The 11,969-nt window shown below is 38.9% G+C and overlaps 1 protein-coding gene across 2 annotated transcripts; it reads left to right on the top strand.

Annotated features, from left to right (window-relative positions):
• The first annotated feature begins 324 nt into the window (after positions 1 to 324).
• On the top strand, positions 325 to 9,598 carry LOC120555430 (probable polypeptide N-acetylgalactosaminyltransferase 8). Of its 2 annotated transcripts, XM_039794119.1 has the most exons (12): positions 624 to 697; positions 1,362 to 1,440; positions 1,605 to 1,848; positions 2,491 to 2,657; positions 3,903 to 4,086; positions 4,227 to 4,424; positions 5,831 to 5,945; positions 7,658 to 7,843; positions 7,978 to 8,115; positions 8,747 to 8,842; positions 8,945 to 9,112; positions 9,206 to 9,598. In XM_039794119.1, the coding sequence occupies exons 3-12, from the start codon at positions 1,613 to 1,615 to the stop codon at positions 9,338 to 9,340; spliced, it is 1,623 nt and encodes a 540-aa protein (XP_039650053.1). In that variant the 5' UTR covers positions 624 to 697; positions 1,362 to 1,440; positions 1,605 to 1,612; the 3' UTR covers positions 9,341 to 9,598. The 2 variants fall into 2 exon arrangements, with proteins under 2 accessions (XP_039650052.1, XP_039650053.1); XM_039794118.1 differs by lacking the exon at positions 1,362 to 1,440 and having other exon boundaries at positions 325 to 697.
• The last annotated feature ends 2,371 nt before the right edge of the window (positions 9,599 to 11,969 follow it).

Below are 11,969 nucleotides of genomic sequence, written 5' to 3'. Positions count from 1 at the left end.
TTTCTTAATTTGTTTGTATATGCTTCCTGACATCTTGTAGCTGGGAGCTAATAGGATACAAGGGGAACATGGTATGGATTAGAAGATGAATCCTATGAGATTTTTCTTTATTGAGACAAAGGCATCTGGTTCTCAGAACACCTAAACAAAACATACTTTTCAGACAGGCTATAAGTAGACATCCTGAACAATGTTGTTATTATAGCAACAGTAATTATGTACCTGATTTGTCTGTCCTGAATCCTGTTCCCGGCAGAGTACTGCTTGTTTTGTAACTTTCCAGGTAACTACAGCTAATGATATACACCTGGTGTAAAGCAAACAGGGCATCAGAGTGAGGGCTGAAATCCACTCTTCCAGCTAATGTGGACTTAAGGGTAGGGTTGTTGTTGTTGTTGTTGTTGGGGTGTGGAGAAAGCACCAGAAATTTAAGGCAGGGGAATATTTTCTTTTCCTTTTAATGCAAGGCACAAAAAAACACATGCCATGAGCAGAAGCACCAGGATGAGATCTGGCTGGATTAAAGGATCAATTCTGGCTTTTGCCCTGGCTGCAGCACTGTTATACCTGGGCTCCATAAAGAGGGAGGTTTATAACCATTCGAAGAAACTGCAGAGGGCCCACCACAACGAATCCATCAGGGATCAGGGAATGCTCACGAGGATGGACAAGATAGAAATCGACATCAGCAGGCTGCGTGAGTCTCAGGCCAACAGTTGGTTCTGTCCTTTTTTTTTTTTTTTTTTTTTTTAAGTATCGAAATTAAGCTTCAACAAAATAAACTTGATTTTAAGATACTTAAGCACTGATTTGGGGATTTGCAAGTTAAAAGACGTAGATGTCTAGATTAAATCGGCACTAAATTTGTTTTTATTATTAGTTTTTTTGTGTAGCTATTTAAGTTGAATATAGCCTGCTTCACATAAAAAAATCCATTATTAAAATGATGTTAAAATGGGTATATTAAATAGGCTTGCAACTAAAATTGATTTTCGTTATCAAGTTTTGATTATTTGTTTTTCAAATTAAATGTAAGAGAGACGAGGCCAGGGTGACATTTTTAGTTTTTTCATACAACCAACAGTTCCAAATTGAAAGATATTTAGTCTATTATCATAGGGTATATGATAAAGTAAAAGCATAAAATAATCACATTGGAAACTGGAAAATATTTGGAATTTTTTGCTTGAAAATGTATTAAAAAAAATACCAACTCATTATAAATAAGATGCTAATTTAATTTCTTTTGACCAACTAAAAAACTTTTAGGCTACTTTTCAACCAAAGAATGAACTGCAAATCACCAAATCAGTTCTTACAAAAATGTATGTATAATTGTCTATGGCTTAAATTATTTACAGATTTTGATAGTGACAAAGGAGGTGCCAGTCCCAATCTGGAAAGTCTTGGATCAAGTTCCGCAAAGATCTGACACAAATTGTGCGTGACATGTGCATGTGTGTTAATAAAAACAGGATTTATGCTGTATTTATGTTTCAGGGAGGGGCACCTGTTTTATCAGCCATGTGTCTTAACCGTCAGTATGCCCATAGCAGAACAAAAAAGGGTAAAACAAATACTCAGGTACTCTCTTTTGTCAACAGTCAATCTGATGAAAAAAATTCAAAAGAAGGAACCAGTGAAACGCAACAATACAGAGGTGAAGATGGAGAGGAAGGTTGTGAGGAAGCTATACCCAAACTCCGCTCTGTTCAGCAAGTGGGGTGATGCACTATCAGAGGAAGAGCAGAAGGAGGCTGAGATGTTGTACCAGAGATATGGCTACAACGCCTTCCTCAGCGACAGGCTGCCCCTCAACAGAGAGATCCCAGATACCAGGCCCACCAGGTGATTCTAACTTCCTGTAGGAACTCCTAAACTACTGATAAACGACACCGGGTTCAAACACAGGTTTAGTTACAATGAGCCCCTTTATGATTAGGGCTGGGTATTGCCACTGATATCCTGAATAGATTTGATTCCGATTCAAAAGGTCCCTATCAAATTTGCTTTTTGATTTGATTCATTATTGATTTAATCAGGGATATTTCAGTTACTATATCAATTTTGCTTGAATATGAAAGGGATTCTTAGAAAACTAATACTGTAAATTATACAAGGAACCCCCCTAACCTGATTAAAAGTGCTTTCTTTACAATTCTTCACAAATCCATTCAACATTTATATTCCTTTTTTGCACTAAAAAATAATCTGAACGACATTTAATTCAGCTTTACATCTAGCATCTATATTTGTGACATTATTTTTGGACCGATATTGTCATAAAACTTAATGTGAACAAATGAATGACAGGAAAAAAAGTAAACTCTACTACTTCCAATGAGAATGAAGCAAGTGGGTACACTTAACATTTTAAGGCTGAATAAATGTGAGGTTAGCACACAAACAACAGACATTTCTTTTGTTCTAAAAGTTGAATTTGTTTTATTCAGACACAAAATCTACAATTTTTTTTTTCTCCCCTCACAGGTGCGTTGAGAAAAAGTACCCCGAGGATTTGCCTTCCATGAGCGTTGTGTTAATCTACCTGGATGAAGCTCTTTCTATCATCAAAAGGGCCATCCGCAGCATCATAGACAAGACGCCAGCTCGGCTGCTGAAAGAAATCATACTGGTGGATGACCACAGCACTAATGGTAGGTCGACAAAATCCTGTGCTATTTGGACTGTTAATAATTCTGAAAAATTATACAATATATTTTCTCCCCTCCCCTTAGTGGTATTTAGTGATGCAAATAGCTTTAGATATTTGCATCTGAGAGATCTGACAGTTTCTATTGACAGTGCTGAAATTTGAAAAAAGTGACTTGTCCGGCAGCCAAAACAGGAAACGCTTGCTTGAATTTGCAAATGAAATAAATGTGAACTAACCTTGAGAGGAGATCAGGAGTAGTTTGGGATGTATGCTTATTTATTTCCTTACTGAGAATGTCACAACCTGGCTCAAAAGTATTTTACAAAATTTGAGCAGACCTTGGCTTCTCCGAGCTGCCAAACCCCGTTCATCTAAACACACAAAGATGACACAGAGTTGGATTGAAATCAGCAAAGAATCCCTTAGTAAACAATACAATACGCGTCTGTCCTCTAGTCAGTATATGTCTGCAAAGAGGGAGTGGTGAGGAGTGTTAGAATAACTGTGAAACACAAATGACAATATAAGTCAGCAGGCCAGGGAAAGAGGATCTTGGAGGTCTGATAGCCTCCTGAGCCCAGCCTGCTCAGGTGTGTTGCTTTTCTGACGGCACTCAGCTCGACCCATCAATTTCCTGGAATAAAGGGGAAAACACAGCCAACTGGGCACTCGGAGAGCGCAGACCTCTGGCAATGCCATGCCCTATCTTGCAATTATGGAAGAAGGTTAGGGCAACATGTGAAAAAAATGTATTTGAGTTCTGGGTTAAATTCAAAATTCTGACTTTTATTTTATTTCTGACCTCCTCATTGGCGGATGTAACAAGGAAGGACAAGATAGGTCCAACCCTGAGGCCGTCACAAGACTTAGATGGGAAGATCTATAGATAGTTAGCTTAGCATAAAGACGGACAACACTTGGTTAGCCTGGTTCTGTATCAGCACCTCCAAAGGAACCAAGTTAACTACCCAATAAACTCTCAATAAGTCCCATAAACAGGTTCAATTTAAAGTAAGTGTTTGAGTGTTGATCTTCTGATCTGACTCTCAGCACTAAGTTAATAAGCGTATATTTCACAAAAATGTCAAATATATTTCATTGTTGTGAGCACCACAAATTCAAGTGAAGTTTTACTATTTTGGGTGAAACAATCCTTTAAGATTGGGTATGTTGTGGTTCAACAATAAGATATTGGTTGGATCTAAACTGAATCTACAGCTCTGATTATCATCTTTACTTTCTGCAGAGGATTTAATGGAGAAACTGGATGAATACGTCAACTCTATCGACGAGGAGTTGCCAGGCCTGGTGAAGAAAGTCAGGCACTCTGAGCAGCTCGGCCTCACCCAGGCAAGACTGTCGGGATGGAGGGCTGCTGTGGGGGACGTGGTGGCTATCTTAGACGCTCACGTAGAAGTCCATGTACAATGGTTGGTGATCTGAGTTGTTAAAGCTTAGTTTTCCTTGCTGTGCTACAGTGGTGATAAACCACTCATGTCAAACCAACATGTCATCCTTTTCTGATTTGTCAAGACCTACAGCTTAAGTAAAACTGTCACTGTGTGTTCAGGGCGGAACCGTTGTTGGCTCGGATTAAAGAGGACCGCACTGTGATATTGACACCAGTGTTTGACAAAGTCAATTTTGATGACCTGACACTGAATCCCTATATACCTGCGGCGGATGCCTTTGACTGGGCTCTGTGGTGCATGTACGAATACTTCAGACCTGAGTGGTACGCTTTAAAGGACGACTCACAACCTGGAAAGTAAGTTTATATTGTCAGTTCATCCAAATCACGCACCCAAAAAACTTCAACTTCAAACTTCACGCTTCAATAGTTCGACATTGATAGTGAATTTTGATCATTTCCGAGAGTTAGATGGTAAGATCAATACCCCTCACATGTTCCTTTTTAATATGAAGCATGGGACATTGTTTTAAAAATAGGAGAAACAGTTCTTATTTTTGTTTTGACATTCCGCCAATGCCAAAATATTTACCTTTTTTTTTTCAGGCTATTACCTCCACTAACAGAGTTTTGCAGATACTTACACAAATACTCTTAGAAGTGCCATAGGATAATTAAGTGCAGACAAAGTACTTGATGGTATATTTTTTATGGTCTCGCTTTGCCAATCCCAATCGTCTTGGGCAGTGCTAAGCACTGGAAAAAGCTGTGGTGCTGCTGCAAAATAGCCTCGGGAAGGAACTTGTTTTGGTGGAACATGAGTACGTTCAAAAGTAGTTTTAGTCATGCAACAGAAAACTCAGATTGGATAGATAGTCTAGCTAGCTGTCTGAATTTACCTGGCAGAGATCTGAGAAAAGGTTAACCATAGTCCTCAGAAATCGACCGAAGTTTAAAATGTCAACACAAAGGAAGCCCAAGGCAATGGATATCCGGCCTAAATGATTGAAATGTGGCAGAATTTCCGTCGGCAAGGGAGCAATCCCGGAAATTGAATGTCAAGGGTATAGACTACAATGTACAGTGTCAACAGACTGACACCAAATGTCTCTCTGCAATAAATCATGTCTTATAAGCTAGTGAATATTGTAGCTGCAAAGTTTTCCGTTCAGGAAAACATCTGAGTGGAAGTACATAGAGTCATCAATCAGTGTATAAAGGTAGAACAGCATACACAGCCTCCATCTACAAGAAAACCTACAGACAAATATTATATACTATTCTTCAGGTGATAGCTTCCGTTCCTCTCATTTAATTAATAGTTCTTTTGGTATCTGTTTATATGCGCAATATGGGGCTATTGAGAACATTATTAAACAAAATTGAGGCATTACTTCAGGTGACCAGACCTCTTTCCTTTTTTGTTCCTACCATATCTTATTCTGGAAGGCTTGTGGCTGCAAACTTGTGCAGTTTTTTTTTGTACTGTAAATTATCTCTCTTATGTCTTTAAAATAAGATATTTTTTTTTTATTTTTATTTTTTTTAAATAAGTATTTCTAAAATATTGGCCCTGGTGAAAGAAGATATTATCTCAGCAAATGAAAACCAATGTATGGGGGGAAAAGGTTTTTCCGTGTGATGCTGAGAAAGTGATGCATTAACAACGCTAATTACTCTCGTATCTAAAATGTATTGACAATGTTTGAAGTGTGGTTGGTGTTGTCATTTCAAAGTCTTACCTATTAAAATTCTGTCTTCAGGAGCCCCTCCGTAATGGGGATTCTTGTAGCTGATCGCAAGTTCTTTGGCGAGATCGGAAGCCTTGATGGTGGAATGAAAATATATGGTGGTGAAAATGTGGAACTCGGCATCCGGGTGAGATTTTTAGGGTGTATTAAAGTGACTTAAACACTGTAATTAAAGTCCAAAACGCAGACTTCATCTTGAAGAACTGTCAAACACATTTGTTGTAGATGTAGAATGGTTGTTCAAATGTTACCTGATTTGAACCATGCTACCATCATAATACTAGAGGGGGGAGTTTTCCACTTTGGTCCAGACTGAAATATCTTAACTACTACTTCATTGTTGCCATGACATCTTAAACAGACGTTCATGGTCTCCAGACAATGTGTCTAATTGACTTTCCATCTAGCACAATCATATGGTCAAAATTTTTGTTCAATAGGCTACTTGTTTAATGACCAAATGCCTGCAAAATTATTTAGTGAGTGTTTGCATGCTAACAGGCTAAACTTAGATGGCAAACAATACCTGCTTTACTTGAGCATGTTAGCATTGTTATCATTGGTTAGCTGACATTAGCATTTAGCTTGAAAATAGAGCCTCGCAGAGATGCTAGCATGACTGTAAGGCACTAGCAAACCTTGACTCTTAAACCTTGGCCCTCTGAACCCCCCATCAGGGCTAGCTAGCTTATTGTGTCCTCTCTTATAGTACAGCAAAAGTTAGTTATGATGACAATTTTATTTATAGTGTCAAATCATAACAGAAGTTATCTCAGGACACTGATACAGATACAGTAGGTCTAGACCCTACTCCCTCATTTACAGAGACCCAACAATTCCCACAAGAGCAAGCACTTGGTGCAACAGTGGCAAGAAAAAAAACACCCTTTTTTAACAGGCAGAAACCTCAGACAGAACCCAACTGTTGGTGGGCGGCCATATGACGCAAATTCCAAACCTGAAACATAAATTAAGACACTAGTCCAGCCTTGTTTAGCCAAAACAAAAAACGGCTTATTTCTTAAGTCAAATTGGTGGTGATGGCGCAGTGGATATGATGCATGCCTTTGGTGTGGGAGATCTGGGTTCGAGTCCCACTGCAATACCTCAACCAATGTGTCCCAGAGCAAGACACTCTGACATATAGCTATTGTAAGTTGCTTTGGATAAAAGCGTCAGCTAAATGACATGTAACAGTATGTAATGTAAAAAACTACAAATTGTCCTGTTAATATTAAGTCTATGCTTGTAATTTGTGTCCCCCCACACAGAAGTTAACAAACTCTGCCCATTTACAGTGAAGATATGGCTTGAAGGTGTTTTTTGCCTCAAACATCGCCTTCCAGGCAGCTAACCCTAAACATAACCTTTGCCGCGCTGCCTGGAAGGCGACTTTGGGGGCAAAAAACCCCCACTGAAGATATGTCTTTAGTCAATTGACTGTTCAATTGAGGTTCTCTGTAAATTGAACCTCCTAATGCTGCAAATTCAGCAAATGACCATTTACAGTTCTTTACAACATATAAAATGCTTTGAAACATTTTGAGTTTTTTATTTTTGAAAAAAATACTGTTTTCATTGGGTGGTTTGTTGGTGGATATCTATCTATCCATCTATCTATCATTTGCATCGACTATTTAGGAAAATCAGTGTAAAATATAATTTGCATAATAATTTGGAACACAGTGTATGTAGTAGTAGGGGGTCCCTGATCTGTATCTCTTCCAGTATAGGGGTCCTTGGCTTAAAAAATGTTGAAGACCCCTGGTATAATGCATATGTGTGTTAAATGCCCTGAAAATACTACATATTAAATATTTGACCTTTGTGTTTTGGCAGGTGTGGCTGTGTGGAGGAAGCATAGAAGTTATACCTTGCTCTAAAATTGCCCACATTGAACGGGCCAAAAAGCCTTATCTTCCAGACTTGAGTGAAATGGTGAAGCGTAATGCACTGAGGGTGGCAGAGGTGTGGATGGACGAATATAAATACAATGTCAACGTTGCCTGGAACCTTCCCATAGAGGTAATGGATGACACATAACTCATCACATAAATTACGACTTAATACACAAATTAGGCTTAATAAAAGTGTTTTTATGACTAATCCTATTGTTCCTCTTCAAAACATAATTTTATTATGCTTTTCTTCCCCAACAGAAACATGGGATAGATATCGGGGATGTGTCGGAGAGGAAAAAGTTGAGAGAGAAGCTTAAATGCAAGCCCTTTAAGTGGTATCTTGATCATATTTACCCCCAGCTGGACCCTCTGCAGGACCTGCTAGGTTATGGAGTGGTGAGTAGAAACTATTTCAGATGCGACTATATTTGAAATCTGAATCTGCCGGTGTTACACTTCTTCAGAATGCGTCGTTTAGGTTTAATTTCAAAACTTGAAATTCTCAATTGATTCTCTTTGAAGACTCTCAATCATCCAAGTCATATTATATAATGTATATCTAATAGTAACAAGTCCGTTGTATTTGGCTTAAGATTGTTATCTAATCTGATGGTTTCCAACCCTTTTTAAAACAAAGCAATGTCTTCTTATGACCCATCGTCAGCAGTGGATTTTTTTCTGTCCTGTTCCATTTGAATACATTTTAGAGCGCCGAAGAGGAAAAAAAAACGTATCCAATAATTCACGAAAGGAAAAGATCAGAGGAACGTCTGAAAAAATATATTATTTTGTGTTGTGTTCCCACATGAGGGCCAAAAAGCCTTATCTTCCATTTCATCATCTGTCCATGTCCGTGAATGTCAGCACGGAACCCTGGTTGGTTTTGGTCTGTAGCCTTCAAGTGCATTCTGGGCTGGAGCCTCAGCAGTTATATCACCAGATGATTATGTATACATTATGTATGTTGCGCCACTATGTCTAATGGATGCGTTAAAGTATTACTTTCCATTACTGCTTCTGTTGGCAGCTGATAAATGATCTGGCGCCATATATCTGCATTGACCAAGGCCCAATGCCTGGGAATATACCCACTGTATATGGATGCCACTACCACTCTTCTCAGGTTTGTTCAGAGATCCACTGCATGCACACACTGTTGTTTATTTATGTTTTAGATTTTATTTTTATTTATTTTTTTGTGGATAATTATTGTTCTTTGGCGTAGCACTGTTATTATCGCACCGACGGACAACTCTACATCGGCAGAATCAAATCTCACAAGTACAACAGCAACCGCTGTCTGGTGGACCCCGGCACTGGAGTCTACCCGGGACTCTACGAGTGCAAAACAGCCCAGCAGAAGAAATTCCACATGTTATGGGATTTCAAACAGGTAAATATTAAAGTTTTAAAATATAAATCTACATCAAAGAGGTTGGTCTGTTTTAGAGAAAAAAATAATGTTTTACTGTTGTTTAATTCCTAGGATGGACCTATACAGAACAGAGAAACAAAGAGATGCCTGGAAATTGCGAAGGCTGATGACGGCAATTACAAACTTGTTGTTAAGCAGTGTAGTAGTCAGAGCTGGAAGATACAACATCTCATCAAAGACCACTGAAAGATTGTTGGGCATGGCCCAAAAGACAAGTAACAGTAACTGAGCCATTATTGCACAAAAACTGCATCTCTGAGAAAGAATGACTGCTTGTCTTTGGGGTTTCGTTGAGTTTACATTTTGTACCAGAGGACTTGGATCCACAAGATTCAAAGTGTGCAATTAAAGCTGTGAATTACTTTTATTTAATTATTGTTTTGGCCTTGTAAGTTTTGACAAAAGTAACTTTCTTGGTTTTGAATACAAACATGTGCTCTTGAACATTTGCTATTACAGTTTTTGTGTGAAAAAACCTTTCAATACTTCTCAGAGGACTGAATGACTTGTGAATGACTCAGCAGGCTAGTTTAGTGTAAAGTTACTTTGTAGTTTCAAGAAACAAAAAAATGATCAGAAACTTTTATAGGACTTTTAAGATACCTACAGTATCTACTCTCTTACATCGGACCAGAACATCCTTCCAAAAGACCTCAGCGTATGTTTAACTCTTGTCAGCCAATCAATTACAAACATAGAGTAGTTCCAAAGAATTTAATTTAAAATATAAATAAATTAAAGCCTGTAGAGTTGTTTGCTTTAGCTTAGTGCTATTATGCTCATCATTCAAGTCACAGAGGACCCATGGAGTCCCATTTTTTTCTGCCACATGACAAGACCTCTGTCCTTCAGATGAGCTTGCAGGGAGCTGTACCTGTAGGCACAAGACACTTCTAATTAGAATGAACTAATTTAATATAATATTATACAATAAATATTGTTAAAAATTCTCACCTTTCCCATCATTAACTATAAATCAAGTGCTTTACTGTTAAGTGTTTTTTTACATTTTACATTTTCTACAGCCTTTTGATTTTCATTCATTTCTAATATGATCAACAATCTAATAATCAACTTGCTGAGACTTCAAACTTGCTTGAGGGAGACAATCACAAAATCAACATTTGCGTGCATGTAAATGAGGTGCAAACACAAATAGAAACTCCCTCATGGTCCAGTGGGAGCATGAGGGAGTTACCTTTTGTAAAGCTGATGGAAATTATATTTGATTTAAACATATGCAATTAACATCAAATTAGTGGTGGGGACAAATTAATAAGATGTATCAGGCTCTTGGTACACAGGCAGTACTTGATAGAGTCTCTAAAAGTAGACTGGGGGCCAGAGCCTTCAGCTATCAGGCTCCGCTTCTGTGGAACCAGTTCCCAATTTGGGTTCGAGGGGCAGACACCGTCACCACATTTAAGAGTAAACTGAAAACCCTCCTCTTTGATAAAGCTTATAGTTAAGGAGTGAGGAGTTGCAGCGTCCGCCTAACCGGCCCATCTGCTCCTCTTCATATTCATCAGTTTTATTTATCATATAATCAATAGTATAGCGAGAGTAGAGGGAGGCAGGCAAGTACAGCCCGATCCGGTTGGGGAGAGTTCTAGCCCGACCAGGCACCTCTCTTTAACCTGCCTCTCTTAGTTATGCTATTGTAATTCTAGACTGCCGGGGAAGTTCCTTCCTTCCTATGACACGCTCTCATCTCTGTTTCCACTTGTTTCCTTTTGTATGCATCCTTTCCCAGAAATGCTTGTTACTAACCTAGCTCTGGGGAGTTTACTCCCCGGAGTCCTTATGTTTCTTCTTCGCAGAGCTATGCTCTGCGATTCTCTGCAAATTCCCGGCCGCGTCCTGCTGCGTCCGCCGCATCCACCCATGCTCTGCAGCGCCACGTTACATCCCGCAACGCCCTGCTGTGATGTTCATACGCACAGAGTAGTCAGGTATAGGAGACTGCACTACTCAGTATGACACGATGTGCCCTGCTATGACATGAACTTCCACGATGACCTTCAAAGTCACTGTTCCATTATCTTTAATGTGACTATTATTTGCCACTGTTCATCACACCCCCAACCAGCCCCGTCAGACACCGCCTACCAAGAGTCTGGGTCTGCTGAGGTTTCTTCCTAAAAGGGAATTTTTCCTTGCCACTGTGTCAATAGCCACTGCTAATGCTTGCTCTTGAGGGAATTACTGTAATTGTTGGTGTTTTGGAATTTATAGTGTGGTCTAGACCTACTCTATCTGTAAAGTGTCTCGAGATAACTCTTGTTATGATTTGATACTATAAATAAAATTGAATTGAATTTCAGATTACTAATATGGGTCTAATGAAATTAAACACAACTTTAATCAGTTGACTTGTGGCACAGACTGTTTGTGCTGAGATAGGCCTACACATTCTTTGTATGGCCCACAATAACAATGATAAATGATCACGTTTGCGCATGACTGACGTGTTTCATTTTTACCCCCAAAACGGAATAAAGTGTTAAGAGGGCTCATGCCAGTTTGTTGTACATCAGTTAGGTTTTGGTATGTGAGGCAAAGATGGACCTACTTTACTGTTTCGAGGCTTGCATGTTAAATTGTGATATCACCAGTTAACATGGGCGTATATTTCTCTCATATGTTAACCTGTGTTAACTTAGACTAAAAGTCCAATATATAAATAGAAATCACAAAATGAGTCAGTGGTGCATAGTGTAGTGGTATGCATGATGTAGAAGCTAGTCTGTCAACTTTCTTTGTCCATGACATCCAAGGTTCAAATCCCAGCTAGATCTCTATAATGTGTTGTTTC

Source organism: Perca fluviatilis, chromosome 3 (genome assembly GCF_010015445.1).
Source record: "Perca fluviatilis chromosome 3, GENO_Pfluv_1.0, whole genome shotgun sequence".
NCBI lineage: Eukaryota > Metazoa > Chordata > Actinopteri > Perciformes > Percidae > Perca > Perca fluviatilis.
This window is presented reverse-complemented; position numbering and strand designations above follow the sequence as displayed.